Here is a 19,180-nt window from a genome sequence, read left to right as displayed (position 1 = left end):
AAGGTACATATAAGTCATCCTCGTCTCTTTAAACATTATTCCCATATACAGAGGCGTGTGTGTGTATGTGTGTGTGTGTGGAGAGAAACAACAGGTAGCTAGCAACTTATACACCGCCAACACTCGAGAAGTCAATTAAAATGTCGCCAATCCATTGACCGCAAACAAGACTGGAACATGAGAACCCTGACAGACCTCTCCTCCTCCTCGTCTCTCACCTCCTCCTCCTCTTCTTCTTCCTCCTCCTCCTCCAGAACTTCGACTTTCAAACAGACCAAAGCAAAGGAAGAAAGAAAAGGTGGAATCGATGACATTTTCTCTCCCTATTGCGTTATTTGGGGTCTGAATGTATACATGTTCAAGACGCGTCGCCCCCTTCACCCCCTTCACCACAACCTCCGTCAGGCACTTTGTTCGTCCGGCCTGGCAGGTCCCCCCCCTCCTCAGTGTGCCTATCCTGTGACAACCTGAACCAACCCGATCTTAAGGGCTATCATATTAAAGTGTGAGCTTGTTGGCAATCAGAGTGGCACAGACTGGGCGGAGAGAGGGTGGGAGGGGCGGCGGTCATGTGGTGGTGGTGGTGTGTTGGAGGATAATAATCAGGTGGCCCTTTGGTGGTGGTGGTGTTGCGGGTCAGAGACATCAATAGCCTGACCAATACCGCCGCTTCATAGTCATTAATCAAGTGCCAAATAAATGATGGCCACATGTTCGCTTTGGGAGTAATGAGCATCTAATAATTTGTCACCCGGCGAGGCTCCAGGTGACTGATTGCCATATTTTCCACCCACGTTTACCTGGCGCGGCCGTCCCCGCGTGCCGCGCCGGGCTATCGCGGCGAGGCATCTCGGGGACTTAATGCAATACTTCACGACGACATTGTTTAATCCAAAGAGGTAAATCAAAAGACGGTTAATCTTCCGCTAATGAAGGTAATGAGCGCCAAAATGTGCCGAGAAGAGTCTAATGTGTGACGGGGCTGCCGGGGCCCGAGGCTCCTCCCACCGGGGCCGCAACGAGCCCTGCTGGAGGAGCCGCGCACGGGGCGGGGCCGAGACGCGGGGCGGCGGCCCCATTGGCCGGCAGGGTCTGTGGGCGCGGCCTACGGGACGGGCGGGTGGGATGGGGCGGCGGCCATCACAGATCCCCTGCCAGCGGCGCGGACGGGCGGCGGCAGTCAGTCGAGCGCGAGCGTGGTGCACGATAAGTTGTGTGGCGACCTGCGAGCTGGGACCTCACGCGCCCGACGCTGTAGTGGCAACCATGACTGTGGAAGTGTGCTCGAGGGTGGGCGTGCGGGTGTCCGCCGCCCCGGGGGCCATCAAGGACGAGTCTCAGCCCGGGGGTGGCACGTCCCCCGCCCACGAGACCTCCGAGGCGCCCACACCCAGGCCCAAGTTCATGATAACGGACATCCTCGCACAGCACAAGCCGCCCACCTCCACCCACAGCGAGGCCTCGGCGCCGCCCACGCCGATCATCGAGGAGCCCAAGGACCTCAGCCTCACTCGGACACACGCCGAGGACGACGACATCGACCTCGAGGGTGACGGGAGTCACGACGAGGACGACCACACGGAGACAGGTGAGTCGAGTTTTACGAAACTTTCGTCCTCGGCCTTCCACAACACCCCTCAGCCTCTCCCTCCCCCTCCCCCTTCACACCCCACACACGCCCTGCCCTTAAAAACACATTCACTGTAAGTTTATTTATTTTCTTGAAAATCAAAGACGCCGCCGCCCTCAAACACCTTCCTTCCACTTCTCGCCGCCAATAATCGCTAGCAACACAGCCCTCTCCTCCTCACACCTCGGCCCGCTGGTTCACGTTTCTGGGGGTCAATTGGACGCAGACACCCCCGCCGCTGAGGTTTAAAAGTCAGCGTCTGGAGGGGGCAGCGGGGCGACGGGGCGGGACGGGGGTCGGCGTGCGTGCCTGGAGTGAGATATCAAAGGGCTCGGCCACTAACTGTATTCCCGCCGCTCATGTACCAGAGACAGCAGAGACGGCGTGCTTTAGTCGAGAGTTTATGTGCCGGAAATTGCTTGCCTCACGCACGCAACACCCTCTCTCTCTCTCTCTCTCTCTCTCTCTCTCTCTCTCTCTCTCCTTCTCCGGTAGTGACAGCCAGAGTACAAACGTGACACGGCGTCCCATCCGTCAGGTACAGCCGCGCCAGGAACGTAACACTCCTCCATCACTTCTTATTGCCCCGCGAAATAACAGCAGCGGCGCCTCGGGTCGATAATATTTAAGTGACTGGCTTTATTTAGTCTTGAGAAGCACCACTACCTCCTCCTCCTCCTCTTCCCCTTCCTCCTCCTCGTCCTCCTCCACTCTGTTCGTTGTACTTCATCGCATGCACTAATGTTCTCAAGGTATTAGTCAAGCGCCGCCATCATCAATACTCCATCGTCGATAACGCGTGTCGGTATTTAGCTGAATGTTTAATAAGCTGTACGACTATTATTGCTATTTTTATTATCATTACTACTGTCATTACTATTTTTATTGGTGGTGTTGCGTGATGTTCTACTCTACATACACACCATCCAAAACACGCTAAGCCTCCAGCACACACACACAAGAGAGAGAAAACACTTACAGCACTACAAGGGCGGCTAAGTGGGTGTGCACGGCTTACCTGGAACACACCTGGACATCCTCACTTCCCTGCCTCCTTCCCTACCGTTTCCCTCCCTCCCTTCCTTCCTCCCTCGCCGCTATAAATCACAGGCTAATTTTACTCATCCCGGTCCATTTCGCATTAAGCTGCCGCCGCTCCAAGAACCCGCATTAAATCTTGCAGCGTAATTCCTTCCTGGCCGCCACCACCGTCACCGCCGCCACCGCCGCCGCTGCATTCAGACTCCCGGGCGCACCAAATTATTACCGCCGTCTCAGTCCCTCCCGCCGGTGACAGCCCCGCTTGTGGCGTCGACCAAAGCGCTCAATTGTCCTCCTCTAAAATTTACGCGCCATTTATCATGCGCTTTGTGATTTAATATTGAATCCTTTTCTTACAAGCTTTAACCGATCCTCCGCTGCTGCTGTGTGTGTGCGTGTGTGAGTGTGTGTGACCCGCCGGCACTGTCTGTCTGCCCTTCCCGTTGACGTAAGGTTCTGGGACACACACGCCGCTTAAAGCACTCTAATACACGCGTTTATGGACAGACGGATTCAATGTCGACTAAATTTTCCACGCGACGGCTAATGTGAGTCTCGGTTGCTCTCTTTCTCGCTATTCTTGTCGGCGGTCGTTAGAGGTTAGGTGTGTTCCAGGTGTTCGCCGCACGACCCTTGCCTCCCCGCCGCAGTTACGTGTGTTGATGTGTTCTTAGATATTTCATGATGTATCCGGGAAGACTGTCTCCGTCGATACTCCTCCCCGGGGGGCTTGGGGCGGGCTGGGGCGGGGCGCGCATGGGGAGAAGCAGGTGTCTGGCTTTTAGAACTCAATCCGAAGTGACAGTCGCGGTCCAATGAATATTTATAGATTATCACACGAGCTAATGTGCACGGAATATAATAATGGCGCGCCCTTGATCCGCCTGGCTGCCGCGCGAGGCCGCCACCGTCTGCCATAACACTCAGGATGAGTTACACACCGCACGCTGACTCTATACTGTTATCAGGTGTTTTTCTTTTTTTCTTTTTCACGGCAGAGGAGACAGTGCAAGGGCGTAAAAATGAAAAGAGAAAAGAAAACAATATGAAAAAAAAGCCCACTACTTACTGCTCCATCTTTACCATCGCTGCTCGCTTCCTTCCTCTTCTTCCTTCCTTAATTCCTTTCGTATTTCCTGTTAACGCATTTAATTGCGTATCAAACCTCGCTTACTACCCTCCCTCAGCTCCTTCCTTCCTTCCTTATTCCATGCCTCCCTCTCTCTTTTTTTTTCCTTCATAACTTCCCTTCCTTCCTTCCTTCCTCTCTCCCTGCCTAACTTCATAACCTTGCATCCTTCCTCCCTCCTTCCCTCCCTCCCTTCCTGCCTAACTTCCTACCCTTCCATCCTTTCTCCCTCCTTGCCTCCCTCCCTTCCTTCCTCTCTCCCTGCCTAACTTCATAACCTTGCATTCTTCCTCCCTCCTTCCCTCCCTTCCTTCCTTCCTCTCTCCCTGCCTATCTTCCTAACCCTCCATTCTTCCTCCCTCCTTCCCTCCCTTCCTTCCTGCCTCTCTCCTTGCTTAACTTCCTAACCATCCTTCCTCCCTCCTTCCCTTTCTTCCTCTCTCCCTGCCTAACTTCCTAACCTTCCATTCTTCCTCTCCCCTCTGGTGTAAGTCCCCCACGCCCTATGCCTCTCAGAACAGCGAGGGTGCTCCACATAACGCCTTGGGAACACCACTCTCGTCACTCTGGGTTAGCCTCGACTAAGCTTAACTTCCCATCGTCTCTTCAGCTTACTCTACTCTCCTCTCCACCACGAATTAGCTTAAGTGTATCTGCGCCCCTGACTCACATTCTCATCGCCTTTCCTGCCTATCCTTACTTCCCTTTCCACCTCGAATCAGCTTAAGTTTACCTGATCCCTGAAAGTTCCCCGCTACCCCCCTTCACCTTCACCTTCCCATCGCCTTTCATGCCTATCTATCATTCCTTTCCACCTTGAGTCAGCTTATTAAGTCCACCACCTCTGAAAGTCTCTTCTCTCTCTCTCTCTCTCTCTCTCTCTCTCTCTCTCTCTCTCTCTCTCTCTCTCTCTCTCTCTCTCTCTCTCTCTCTCTCTCTCTCTCTCTCTCTCTCTCTCTCTCTCTCCTTTCCCTCTCCTTCTCCCTCTCCTCCTTTCTCTCTCCTCTTCCCCTTCCCTATCCTTTTCTCTCTACTCTTCCCCCTCCGCTTCACCTCTCCCCTCTTCCCCCATCCCCTCAAATTCCCCAGCACCCACACCCCTTCACCCCTCTTCCCCTCACCCCACATACACACCAGCAAGAGCGTCATTACCGAGTTCGCTTTGTGCTGTCGTCTTTGCCTCATTTGTGTTGACACGGGGAGGCCATACATTTATTTCCCGTGAATAATGAAAACTCGCGTGCCAAGACTAATTTATGACGACTGCTGGGGTGGCGGAAGGGAGGGAGGGAGGGAGAGAGAGTGGGAAGGAGAGATACCGGAATAGGAGGGGAGGGAGGAGGAGGAAGGGTAGGAAGAGGAAGAAGGAGGAGTTTATGTCCCTCTAACCCTCCTTCCTACTTCACGATTCCTCCTGCAACCCAAATCACCACCACCATCATAACATCAACAGAGAAGGCTCGCAGGCTAGGCTACCCCAACTCAAGGCTCCTTCCCCTTAGGCTAAAACCGTGGCTCTTTCTCTCCTCTCCGTTACTTCGAGTCTCACATTCTTAGGGTCACTGATTACACGCAGGACGAGTTACTCCGCATTCAGGGTTCGAAGATGTGTTTAGAAGAAGGGAGGGGGAGAGAAAGGGGTGGGGAAAGTCAGGGAGTGAGAGGGGGAGTAAAAGTGGGGTGAGAGGTTGCTTAGTGAGGGAGAAGGGAAGAGGGGTGACAGGAGTAAACGGAAAGGAATGGGGAGTGGAAGGGTTGATGAAGGGGGTGAAAGGGGAAGGGGTTGAAAATAGGTATTGGAAAGATTGCTTAAGGGGGGTAAAGGGAAGGGTGGATGATAGGGGGGAAGGGAGGGGGAGAGGAAGGGGTTGGTGAGGGGGAGTAGAAGGGGTTGGTGAGGGGGAGTGGATGGGGTTGCTGAGGGTTGAAGGGGGTTATTTAATGGGAGCGGCAAAGTTGGGTGGGTAGGAGAAAGGGAAACGGGGTGATAGGGGTGAAGGAAAAGGATGAAGGGAGGGGAAGGTAGGGTGATTGGAAGAGTTGGTGAAGGAAAGGTAGGGTGAAGGGAAGGGAAGGTAGGGTGATTGGAAGAGTTGGTGAGAGGGGTGAAGAGGGGCAAGGGGGGGCCGAAGCGACTCTCTATCGTGACTCGGGAATTAAATAATGAATGCTAATGGTTACCTGTGACCCGCCGGCGACAGACAGGTGTCATTAACAGCTTCTGCCTCGCCGGCGCTCTTTGTCGTTATCTTTATCTATCTTCCTAATGCTCCTCCTTTCTCCCCCCTACCGCACCCCCCTCCCCCCCCACCGCCTCATTCTTCCCTTTCCCCTTCAATCTTATACGCTTTTCCCTTCTTTTCTGTTCCTTATCTTCTTTCCACCTCTTCTTTTTTTTTTTTTTAGTTCTCCTCCTCCTTTCCCCCCCTCCTCCTCCTCAATCTTCTCTTTCCCCTCTAACATTATACGCATTTCCTGTTCTTTTTTTTTTGTTCATCTCCTTTTCATCTCTTCTTTTTCCTCTTTTTTTTTTGTTCTCCTCTTTCCCCTTCAACTTTCTACTTCCCCTTTCTTCTTTTCTATCTTTTCCTTTTTACCTCTTCGACTTCATCTTTTTTTTCTTTTTCTTATTTTTTTTTTACTCCTTCTTTTCCTCCCTCTCCTGGTCTTTCTATCTCTCTTCCCTCGTCCTCTTTTCTCCCTCACCCTTCTACTCCTTCCTGTTTCTCTTCTTTATCTTCTCCTTTTTGTACCTCTTCTGTTTCTTTTGATTTATTTTGTTCTTCCTCCTCCTCCTCCATTTTTCATCATCATTTTAGAGCCTTTAATGCATCTCTTTCAACCTCTCGCTAAGTGGATGAACAAAACCGAATCCATTATCATATTTACAACTCCATATCATACTCTTTGCCCACGTGGTGTTTATCCCCTCCCCTTCCTTCCTCCCCTCCCATCCATCACTCCCCTGTCCCTCCCTTCCTTCAGCCCTTCCCTCCCCTCAACTATCCTCCTTTCCCCTCTCTCCCCTCACTCCCCTTTCTCCCTGTTCCTCACTTCCTCAACTCCCTTCCACTTTCCCCTTTTCTTTCCCCATCCTACCCTTCCATCAATCACTCCCCTGTCCCCTTCCTTCAACCGTTCCTTCCCTTCTACTCTTCCCCTTTCCCCTCCCCTTCCTTCCTTCCCTTTCATCTATCACTCGCCTTTCCCCTTCCTCACTTCCTTCAACCTTTCCCTCCTCTCCACTCCCCCCTTTCCTCTACCCTTCCATCCATCACTCCCCTTCTCCCTTCCCCTCACCTTCCCTCCCTTTCCTCCTCCGCGCGAAGGCAAACACCTGCACGACCATTATCAGTGAATCAGGTACTTGACACAGGTAAATGCGCAGGTAAATACAGGTAAACACTCATTCAAAGGGAAAAATTACAGAGTTGATTACAGAGCGACTGAGTATTAGCGCCTGAATGAGAGACTAACTAGAGGAAGGAGGAGGAGGAGGAGGAGGAGGAGAATAAATAAGAGAAGAAAAATGATGGTGGAGAGGTGAAAAGGATGTAGAGAAGAGAGAAAAAGTGGGGAAGAAATATAAGGATTAGGGGAGGAAAGGATGAGGAGGATGAAGGGGGTGGGGAGTGAAGGGGAGGAAGGAGAACATGACTAAAAATGACGAGATAATGAAGAAAAATAAACGATGGGAATTGATTAGTGACGGATTCCTTTCCCTTCTCCATAATCTTTCCTTCATCTCCTCCCCCCCCTCCCCCTCCTCCTCCAGAATGTCTCCTTGCCGCTGGTGTCCTTAACTCTCCCCTCCCTGTCACCCCCACACTTAAGGTAATCTCCCAACACCTCTTAGTTTAACTCCCCGCCGCGCCGCCAAGCTCGCGTCCGCCGCTGATGCCACACTTAACGTCAATTTGGCAGACACAGGCGGTGGAAATTTTCATGAGCCTGGTAATTGTGTCGGCCATTAAGGTGAGACTAACAACCGCATTACGAGTGCCGCTTGTCCTCTAATTATCCGTGATTAGCGTGGTTGGTGGGGGGAGTACGCGGCGCCCTCGGTATATACGCATTCCAGCAACGATGAGAAAAATAAAGAAAATAAGCAAATACGAGTTAGTGTTTGGTTGGAAAGAGGAGTACACGGCGAACTCGCTATATACGCATTCCAGTAACGAAGAGAAAAATAAAGAAAATAAGCAAATACGAGTTAGCGTTTGGTTGGAAAGAGGAGTACACGGCGAACTCGCTATATACGCATTCCAGTAACGAAGAGAAAAATAAAGAAAATAAGCAAATACGAGTTAGCGTTTGGTTGGAAAGAGTGCGCGGCGCCACGCTATATACGCATTACAGTGACGAAAAAGAAAAAAGAAAATAAATAGACAAAAATTAGTGTTAGCATTTAAGTATTCGTCCATTTATTTGCTTGGTTGGAGGGAGGAGTACGCGGCGCCCACGTTATATACGCATTCCAGTAACGAAGAAGAAAAAAAGGGAAAATAAAAATAGACAAAAAATAGAGTTAGCGTTTAAGTATTCGTCCATTTATTTGGTTGGTGGAAGGAGGAGTACGCGGCGCCACGCTATATACGCATTTCAGTGACGAAGAAAATAAGTAAAATAAAGAGACAAAAATTATAGTTGGCGTTTAAGTATTCGTCCATTTATTTACTTGGTTGGAAGGAGGAGTACGCGGCGCCCTGGCTATATACGCATTACATAGACGCAGAAATAAAACAAAAGAAAAACAGACAAAAAAAAAGTTGGCGTTTTCTTATTAGTTTGTATTAGCTACTAGGCGGAAATTTTACTCAAAGCGTCTAGGAAATACGAAGAAAAAAGTAAGAAAATGGGTAAATGTGTTAGCGTTTTAGAATTAGTCCACTTATGTGTCTACCCTCGATTAAGCTGATTTCGCTGATTGGACGAAAATTTACTGAAAGCCTCCAGGATATATGAATGAATGGAAAAGAGTGTAAAAACAAATTAAGATACGATTTTCCTATCTATTTATCGACCAATTTATTTCTTGTTGAAGTGGACGATTAGCTTGAAAGAGACGCACTTAAATAAATATTTGGCGACACTTCACGAGACTTATATGAAATAGATTACGCAAGGAGAGATGGATAGAGAAAGAGAAAAATTGATAGAGTGTGTGTGTGTGAGTGTGTGGGTGTGTGGTAGGGGAGGGGGGGGGGTGAATGTGGGTGTGTGGAAGGGGGGGCAGTAACCATCCGTCGTATACCTGTCCAAAACCTCGCCATTATTACCATCCCCGCTAAAATATACACAAGGTGAGGTCCCTGTTCCTACCTGTCCACCTGCCTTACCTGCCCCGCCCCTTAGGCCCCGCACCCCCCCCACCCCCCACCCCCCCCCGCACCCTCCGCCATCACGACTAAGGTGACACACACACTCACACGCACTCATCCCCTCGTTATTCTCACCTGACCAAGTCCTCCATTTACTCCAGGTGTGCACAGGGGGCTAGAGGGAAGGTGAGGGGAAAGGTGCGTAGCGGCAGGTGAGCGGGGGCTGTTCTCACCTTTGCGGGCGCGTGGCTTGGCTCCGTCTTGGCCCGGGGCGCGTATCGACGGAGCACAAATGGACGGTAATGGTCGTGACAAAGGCGGTCTTTTGTCTCAATCTTCAGTGATTTCATTATTAGTCGTCGTGTGGAGGAGGCGATGGCGGTCACGTAGAGCTAAGTGTGTGGAGGAGGGAGGGAGGGAAGAAGGGAGGGTTGAGTAGGGAGGGAAAATAAGGTAAAGACGGAAGGAAGAAAGACTTGGAGGGAAGGGAAAGGAAGGTAGTGAGGGAGTAAAGAAAGTGTTGAGGAGGGAGGAAACGGAGGAGTGGAAGGAAGGTAGAGAGAAGGAAGAAAGGATTGAGGATGAAGGGGAAGAAGTATGGTAAAGGCAAGGAAGGAAGGCGTGAGGGAGAGAGAAGTAAGGACGTGAGAAGGAGCGAGGAAAATATGATAAAAGAAGGAAGAGGGAGAGAAAAAGTGAAATTAAAGATGTGAAACGATGCAAGTAAAATAAATGACAAAAGTACTTAAGATGAATGAAAGGAAAGACTAAGACAAGTTGGTTAAGGGAATCAATTAGAATTATACTGAACACTTGAACCTCGTGACTTTAATTCCTTTATATGCTCCACCTTGCCATTCCTTTGCTTCACATTCCTTTACATCCTAATCTTATTCTTTACTCCTCAAATCCTTCTCTTTTTATATGGTATTCTTTGATTCCTCCTCTTCTTCCTCCTCTTTCTTCTCTTCGTCTTTTGAACTCTATCTATGCCATACGATCTTCTTACTATTCTTCTTCTTCTTCTTTTTCCTCTTGTTCTTGTTCTTTTTCTTCTTCTTCTTCTTATTATTATTATTATTATTATTCCTTACTCATTCCTCTTCCTCCTCTTACTCTTTCCTTCCTTTATTCCTCCTCCTCCTTCTCCTCCTCTTCAATCTCTAATATTCTTTTACTTTTTCTGTTCTTCCTCTTTTGAGCTCTTCCTACTATGCGATTCCTTTTACTGTAGCCTTCCTCCTATCCCCCTCCTCCTCCTCCTCCTCCCCCTCCTCCTCCTCCCCCTCATACTCTCTTAACGACCCGGCACGATTTCATCACTAATTCACGCGAAACAATCTTGCTCACAGCTTCATGACTGCCCGACACAGAGGCGTAATTACCCCCTATCTACCCCTCCCCCTCCCCCCTTTACGCCCCCCTGCCCCCCCTCTTAATGGACTCGACCCTATTCGCCACCACCACCACCACCACCCGGGCTCCCCCCCCCCCCCCTCTCCTCTTTATAAAGCAGGGATAATACATGTTTTTTTTCCCGTTTATTACCCGTGTTGCCATTACCATAATACATGAGGGTTTATACTGCTGGTTAAGGGGAGAGAAGACAACGATATTAAGTGTTTCTCTCTCTCTCTCTCTCTCTCTCTCTCTCTCTCTCTCTCTCTCTCTCTCTCTCTCTCTCTCTCTCTCTCTCTCTCTCTCTCTCTCTCTCTCTCTCTCTCTCTCTCTCATATTTTTTACACCCCCTGTATATAATATGTGTGTGTGTGTGTGTGTGTGTGTGTGTGTGTGTGTGTGTTAACAGTTTCTATAAAGGTCACACCGGATGATCATACTTAGTGAGGCTTCTCTCTCTCTCTCTCTCTCTCTCTCTCTCTCTCTCTCTCTCTCTCTCTCTCTCTCTCTCTCTCTATCTCTCTCTCTCTCTCTCTCTCTCTCTCTCTCTCTCTCTCTCTCTCTCTCTCTCTCTCTCTCTCTCTCTCTCTCTCTTTCTCTTTCTCCTCATCTTCTTCCTCCTCCTCCTCCTCCTCCTCTCCGTGACTCATGGGAGAGAGGGGAATCGTCAATGCGGTCAGCTGTCGGCATTGAGGGAGGAATGGAGGGAAAAGTGGGAGGGAGGGAGGGAGGGAGAGAGGAATGGAGGGGAGAGAAATCTTGTCATTGTTATCATCATCGGGCTTGGCTGGGTCACGCTTATTTACAACAGTGAGTTATAGACAGTCATTGGCCCATATATGTTTACACGAGGGAAAGAGAACCGAAGAGATGGATATATAATTGAAACAGAGAGAGTTGACGCCTTTATAGAGAGAGATGAATGGAACGCTATATAGAAAGATACATAGATATTTACAACAGTGATTTATATACAGTCATTGGCCCATATATGTGTACACGAGGGAAGGAGACCCGAGGAGATGGATATATAAATTGAGAGATAGATTTAGCCGCCTTTATAGAGAGATGAATGGGACGCTATATAGGAAGATACGCAATTATTAGAAAGATACATATAGATAGATAGGTAGAGAAAGACATAGATACAGATAGATAAAAGATTAGTCAGTTACGAGACAAAGATAGACAGAAAAACAACAATAGAAAGACATTGAATACACAAGTCTGAAAGTTGAAGGAGAGAAAAACACACACATACAATTAATAGACGAAGTTAGATAGAAATGCAAATAGATGTATAGATAGATTTGAAGTTTAAGGAAGAATAATGTATAGAAAAAAAAACTAGAAAAAGAAGAATTATCATATTTTCTTTGTTTTATATAGATTTAAACGTCACTGGTTGTTGCTTGTATTGTAACTCCAGGCGTCAACTCTAAACTCCTTCTACCACCACCACCACCACCACCACGAAGCCACACACACACTCATCACTTCCTACTTCCTCCTCTTCCCTCCATTTCCTTCCTCCATCCCACACGCTTCCCTCCCAGTCCCCTCACATCCTCCCCCTCCTAATCCTCCATCCCTCCTGTCCCTTTCCTCTTCCCTGTCCTCTCTCTATCTCTTTCTTAACATTATTTCCCCTTTTTCCCTCTTCCGTCTTTTTATTTGTCTATGGTATCTTCCTTCCTGTTCCTTCATCTCTCCCTCATCGGTATTATTTCCTTCCCGTAATAAGGCATTTCTATTGTCTCTCTGTTTATCTTTATGTTGTTTAGCACATTCTCTTCCTTCACTCTCTGTTTTCCATCTATTTCTTTTCCTGTTTTTTTTTTCCCCTCCCGCTCCTCTCTTTTCCTCCTTGTAATTGTTTTCTGTTATTTTTTCCACCTTACAATTCTTTATCTCTATGTTTTTCTTCCCTCTTTTTCCTATCTTGCCACTTTTTTTTTCCTCTCCATCCTGCCCCTTCCCTTGTAACTGTTTCTCTGTTTTTTCTTCTGCTTTTCTTTACATCAATTTTCTATCTGTTTCTTACTTCCCATTTTTTTCATCCTCCCGTTTTTTTATCTATTTCCTCTTCTTCCTCCTCCTCTCTAACTGTTTCTGAATCATTTATTATTAATTGCTTTTCTTCATCCTTTTGTTTCTTTTCATCTCTTTATTAATTCCCGTCTTTTTTCTTCATTATAAGTCCTTTTCATACCCTTCTTTCCTTCTTTCCGCTTCTATCTCATTTTCCTTTTTCTTTTTTTTTCCACTTATATTCATCTCTTCGTCTCCTCCTCTGTTTGTTTCCTTCCGTCTTTTTCTTCATCTCGTTATTTTTATCCCTGCCTCTCCTCGTCCTCCTCCTCCTCTCTCTTTTTTCCTCTGTCATTCCTTTTCCTCACATCTCTTTTCATATGTTCCTTCCTTCCCCGTCTTTTTCTCAATCTTTCCGTCCTTTTATCACTCCTCTTCTTCCTTCTTTCTTCGTTAATAGTCTCTCTTTTTCCGTTTTTTTTATATCTTCGTTTCTTTCTTCTCCGTCTTTTTCTCAATCTTCCCGTCCTTTTTATCCGGCCTCCTACTCCTCCTCTTCCTCTCTCCTGTATCTCTCTCATTCTCTTCTAACATTTCTTTTTCCCTATTTTTCTTTCTATGTTCCTTCCTTGTTTTTCTCAATCTTCCCGTCCTTTTTATCCGGCCTTCTCCTCCTCCTCCCTTCGCCGCTAATTATCGCAGCTTCCGGCCGGGCCCTCGTCGTGTTCCTCCCTCGCGTCACATCCGGGAGTCGTTTCCAGAGGCTGATCTGATCGCTTATTTAGTGTTCGGGGCGTAAAGGGTCGGAGCGGAATTGCCTCTATTATATGGTGCCCGGCATTACTTATTGTTATTGTTATTACTCCTATTATTTTTTGTGTTATTGTTATTATTATTACTATATAGTCTTATTATCTCTCCTTATATGTACATGGAGTATTAAGAACATGCTCTTTTCCTCGTTATTTTAATCTGTATAGAATTATCCGTCGATTTTCTTTTATATAAGTACCGGAAAAAAATATTAATCTCTTTTTATACGCGGAAATAGTTTGCTTACAAGACATTTCGAGTTATATAATTTTCCATACTAAAAAAAAGGGCGTCGGTTTTCCTTAATACATAATTCTCGGAAAAAAATCGACCTGTTTATTTTACAAGCAGAAAAATTTTGCTTATAAGGTATTTCAGATTATTAAGTTTCGTTATTAAATTAAAAAACAAATCCACAAATAGCCACAAATCGGTTTCCTGAGTCAAAGGTGGGCGGGAGACAACACTACCAACACTAACACTAACGACACCAACACTAACATAAGAGGACGGTAAGGCCAAGGGTGGGCGAGGAACAGCACTAACAGCGGCGGTAAACAAGAGGAAGGAGAGGCCAGGTAACTCACGGGCCAGGTGCGGCGGGGCGTAGGAAGCAGGTGTGGGCGGCGCGGCCATCTTACCTGTGGAAGGAAGGACGGTGTGGACTTAATGCTTCTGCTGCTGCTACACCTAATGATGATGATGATGATTATGATGATGATGATGATGTCCATGATGACAATGATAATAATAATAATAATAATAATAATAATAATAATAATAATAATAATAATAATAATAATAATGATAATGTAATGGTAGTAAAATAGAGAGAAATAATAATGAAAAATAAAACATAATAGTAACAGTGATAGAAAAATAATAGGAAATGAGCAAAAAATAAAATAATGTAACAAATTTGTCCGCAACAGCATTTACTAAAAAAATAATAAAATATCTAAAAGAACTGCGTACTGAATAATAACAACAATAACAATAATAATAATGAAAATAATAACAACACCAACAATACTCGCGTCCTCGTGTCAACATAAATTAACCAGAAAAAAAATATATAGAAATAAATATAGTAAACCACTACGAAAATATCTTATAAACAACTGAAACAAGTCTTTAAATTCCATTCGCGAACACCGACTGATCCTGAACCACAAATAAACAGCATAGTCCTCGTAAATATTAAACTGCGCCCCGCCCCGCTCAAGCTTTCTCAAAATCATAACGTCCATCACCGCTAAGCAAAACCTCACATTATTAAACATCACCAGACATTACTCCGCTCCTTGGAAATCGATTTTTTGTGCTTTATCCCACACCACGATCCGCCCCGCCCCGCCCCGCCCCGTATTAGCGTTCCCCAAAATATTACGCATCACAGTTAAACAAAACCTTATATTACCAGACATTATCAAACATTATTCCAGTTCATGAAAATCGATCTTCAGCGCTTCAACCCGTCCCGCCTCGCACAAGCTCTCTCAAAATAATAAAATATATCACAGTGACACAAAACCTTGCATTACTAAACATTACAATACATTACTCCACTTTTAACGAATCGATTCTGAGCACCACCCGTCCAGTCCCGCTCCTCATTAGCTCTCTGTAAAATAATAATATACATCACTGCTAAACACAACCTCACATTACTAAACATTACCGAACATCACTCAACTTCATGAAAATCAATTCCTTGTGTACCGGCTTATTACTCCGCCTCGCCAGACTTACACCTTCAAAATAATAATGTACATCATCGATAAGCAAAACTTCACATTACTAAACATTACCAAACATCACTCACTTCCTTGAAAATCAATTCCTTGTGCCCCGCCTCACTCCGCCTCGCCAGACTTACGCCTTCAAAATAATACTGTACATCACCGATAAACAAAACTTCACATTACTAAACATTAACAAACAATACTCCATTCCCAAAAAATCGATTCCTTGTGAACCCGCCCCGACCGCACCGCCCCGCCCCGCCGCTCTCTCCGTACGTGCCGCTGAGACCATCGTGAGACCGTGGCCGACTGATTAAGACACGGCTGTCCGGCTTACGTACACGACGAGGCCAGGGTTATTTAGAACACACGTGCAGGCTAAGTACATACACACACACACACACACACACACACACACTTAATGGTCCACCAGTATTTTTTGGTCTTGTTTCTTTTCATAGTTTTAAGAAAATCCATAAAACATGCACTATGGCCTAGAAAAAAAACAGTAAAAAAAATAACTGGAATATTTTTTTGTGTTTTATATTACGAAACAAAAAATAAGGTGTTGGAAATTATATACATTGACACAAAAATGCACGGATCTTCACGTGTTTTTTTTTTGTTGTTGCTTAGCGGGTTTCTTTTATTTTGTTTCTGCCCTTGAACTGCTTCCTTTCCTGTAAAATAAATAAATAAATAAAATGCCTGGGAAAACAACAGAGAACAATTTCCCCCATTGAGAAGCAAGCAATCAAAAGTGAACTAAACTACAGAGTAACTTGGATTGAGTGATTTCAGCGGCATTTCGGTGAGGGCGGCGAGGGCGAGGGCGAGGGAGAGACAGACGGACATATGAGCGGCGATAATTGAGGCTTCGCTAATACACGTTTTGAGGGGAAAGGGAGGGAAGGGTGAGGGTGAGAGGGAGGAAAGTGGGAGGAGAAGGGTGAGAGGGAAAGAGGCCGATAGGGAGGGTTTAGTTGTATAAATAGGATGTGGTAGACCCAAAGAGGGCGGCGTTTGGGAGATGATCTGTTTAGGAAGCGGAGAAAATAGGGGTGGAGTGAGGGGAGGAAGGAAGGAAGGAGGGATGAAGGAACGGAAGAGATGTGAGTGTCGTGTGTGTGTGTGTGTGTGTGTGTGTGTGATGCACGAGTAGAGCTTCCCTTGTCTCGTTACCTCACGCCATTCAAGGCGCGCCGCGTGCCTCGCCGGGCGCTAGGCGGCAACACGACGCTCCCACAGCTCGTGATGTTCCCCAGCAACACCCCAGCACCCCAATGTATCCCCTCCCCCCTGGCTGGGCTGCCGACAAGCGTGGTGAAAGGATCAGCACGGGGCCTGTTATGTCCTCATGTGCGCCATTCAGCCGCCGCCTCCCGTCATGGAGATTGGCAACACTCCCGTCGTCCCAGGGGAGAGGGGAGGGGAGGGAGGGGGGAAGGAGCACTCCGCGCACACCGCGGCTCGGTTATTTAATGCCAGTGTCAATTGGTTCAGGAGAATATTATGAGGCTGTGGGTGTTGAGGGCGGCGCGGGAATGCTTTCCCCCCCACCAGGGCGGCTATTCCCGGCGTGGAGGGCGATGAGCTACATCTCGTGTATCATGAACCCTTCAGTTGTATTGACTGTTATTGTTGTTCTTTCCAGAGCACGGTGAGGGGTGTTCCGACAGCTCCGGACCGCCGCCGTGCAAGAAGCAGCGCAAGGCCCGCACGGCCTTCACCGACCACCAGCTGCAGACGCTGGAGAAGAGCTTCGAGCGGCAAAAGTACCTGAGTGTGCAGGACCGCATGGAGCTGGCGGCCAAGCTCAACCTGACCGACACACAGGTCAAGACCTGGTACCAGAACAGACGGTGAGTGTCGCTCTCTTGGTAGCGGTGTAATCATACGGTGGAGTAAGCAGAGCACGTTGTAAGACGCCGCTTGTGTCGGCGACGCACGCTTTCCTACACGCAATGACTGACGTCACCGTCCCATCTTTCCAGGACCAAGTGGAAGCGGCAGACGGCCGTGGGCCTGGAGCTGCTGGCCGAGGCAGGGAACTACGCGGCGGTGCAGCGCATCTACAGCGCGCCCTACGGCTGGCCCTACCCGCCGCAATCCTCCTCAGCCGCCGCCGCCGCTGCCGCGGCCGCTGCCCTCAGTCCCGCCGCCGCCTCCGTCGACCTGTACTACCGTCAGGCCGCCGCCGCCGCAGCTTTACAAAAACCCCTGGCCTACCGCCTCTACCCACCCGGCCTGCCCATCCTGCCGCCCCTCCACTCTGACCCGCTGCGGGACGCGCTGCGGCCGGAGACCATCCGACCAGAGGCGTTGCGGCCCGAGCTGCGCCACGACGCCCTCCGACACGAAATGCTGCGGCAGGACACGCTGCGGCCCGAGGCGCTGCGGCCTGAGGTGCTGCGATCCCTCGCTTCCTCCATGGCCGGCACGTCGCCCCTGGCAGGCTCCTCCCTCACCGTCACGGCCTCCCTCCCCTCCTCGCCCCTCACCTCCCCACTCAACTCCTCCGCCTCCCCCTCCCCGCTGTCCTCCGCCGGGCCGCTGCCGCCATACTATCGCTCGGAAGCGGCGTCCCAAGTGTAAGCTTCTCGGTCCTTCCGCGTCCCTCCCACCACCGTCACCCATCGTCATCCCATCGTATCATCAACTTGCGTCACTCATCACCTCATCCGCGTGTGTCACCCGTCACCCCCACCGTCGCCCGCCACCGCCGCCCCGGCCGCGGCCTGTATATAGCTGCGTGACCCCAGTGCTCAGTGTACATAAAGAGAGTTACTGTGAATGCGATGTTGACCACTCTGGGCGCCTGGCCCTGCCACCCGTGACCTCTCCTCTGCCTGCCCGCCCTTCCCCTGTGACCCACCCGCCACTCCAGCGTCCCTCTCGGCTCATGGACAACAAACCACATCCTCTCAGCCCCCTCCGGCCCTCCGCGTGTGTTTGTGTGTGTGTGTGAATGCGAATGTTGACACCACACAGCCCACCACTTGCACCCACCTCTAGGCAATACACAGGGTAGGAAACTAATCTCTCTCTCTCTCTCTCTCTCTCTCTCTCTCTCTCTCTCTCTCTCTCTCTCTCTCTCTCTCTCTCTCTCTCTCTCTCTCTCTCTCTCTCTCTCTCTCTCTCTCTCTCTCTCGCATCACAGTACAACGCACGATATCATTAATACTCTTATGAATGTAAAATTGCTGTACAAAATCCCACATTGGCCATACATGTGATATTACCACTTAGTCCCCGCGCCTGTGACTGTCAGGTGTACATAGGTAGGACAGGTGTGGCTCGTAGGTGTAGCGTCGTAGGTCCCCAGAGTCCCCGGGAGCAGCGGCAGCAGGTGTGTGTTTTCGCCCCCCTCTTGCTCCCCCCCCACCCCACCCCCGCCGCCACCTCTGTTGCTGCTCCGTGTATTTTGATGTAAAGTTAAAGATAAATAAAATAATAATGATGTTTTTTCTTTGTCTCTGTTATCCCAGGACGTGAAGTTGTGATTTTTCTAGTGTATAAAAAAAAGTATAAGTTTATGAAGTGGAGATGATTTTTTTTCAAGTGTATGAGTGTATGAAATGTATAAAAGTGTATAAAGTCGAGATGATTTTTTCTAGTGTATGAGAGTGTATGAAAATGTATAAAAGTGTATAAAGTCGAGATGATTTTTTCTAGTGTATGAGAGTGTATGAAATGTATAGAAGTGTATAAAGTCGATATGATTTTTTTGTGTGTGTATGAAAAGATCACAGGGTCATTTTTCTCTTTCCAGTGGACCTAAAATAATAGTTAAATAGTATGCAGAAGTCACCATGATATTTTTTATTTATTTCTGGTACACCTACACACTAATTGATGATAAGGACTGGTCGCCATTATTATTTTCTTTCCTAGTGTACAATCAAAAAAGGATCGCTGTTGATATGAAGTGAGGAAGGTATGATTTTTTTTTTCCTTCCTGTGTCAAGAAGCATCCGGTAGACTTTTTCAGAGGACGTTAATAAGATTTTTCCTTTATTCTAGTACATCAAAACATCCAGGTGAAGTCGTTACAGATTCTTTCCCTTCCACT

At 48.1% G+C, this 19,180-nt stretch overlaps 1 protein-coding gene across 1 annotated transcript; it reads left to right on the top strand.

Moving 5' to 3' along the window:
• Positions 1–941: 941 nt before the first annotated feature.
• LOC126984039 (barH-like 2 homeobox protein) lies at positions 942–18,238 on the top strand. Its single transcript, XM_050837399.1, has 3 exons — positions 942–1,588; positions 16,763–16,970; positions 17,103–18,238. The coding sequence occupies exons 1-3, from the start codon at positions 970–972 to the stop codon at positions 17,701–17,703; spliced, it is 1,428 nt and encodes a 475-aa protein (XP_050693356.1). The 5' UTR covers positions 942–969; the 3' UTR covers positions 17,704–18,238.
• Positions 18,239–19,180: the final 942 nt, after the last annotated feature.

This window comes from Eriocheir sinensis, chromosome 55, assembly GCF_024679095.1.
Source record: "Eriocheir sinensis breed Jianghai 21 chromosome 55, ASM2467909v1, whole genome shotgun sequence".
Classification (NCBI taxonomy): domain Eukaryota; kingdom Metazoa; phylum Arthropoda; class Malacostraca; order Decapoda; family Varunidae; genus Eriocheir; species Eriocheir sinensis.
Note: the sequence above shows the minus strand (reverse complement) of the source record. Positions and strands in the feature narration are given on the sequence as shown.

Excerpts from the sequence above, each read along its gene's own strand:
- LOC126984039 (XM_050837399.1), top strand. The coding sequence starts at position 970 with ATGTGTGACGGGGCTGCCGGGGCCCGAGGCTCCTCCCACCGGGGCCGC. Across the intron at positions 1,589-16,762 it reads GGACGACCACACGGAGACAG|AGCACGGTGAGGGGTGTTCC; the intron begins GTGAGTCGAGTT and ends TGTTCTTTCCAG. Across the intron at positions 16,971-17,102 it reads ACCTGGTACCAGAACAGACG|GACCAAGTGGAAGCGGCAGA; the intron begins GTGAGTGTCGCT and ends CCATCTTTCCAG.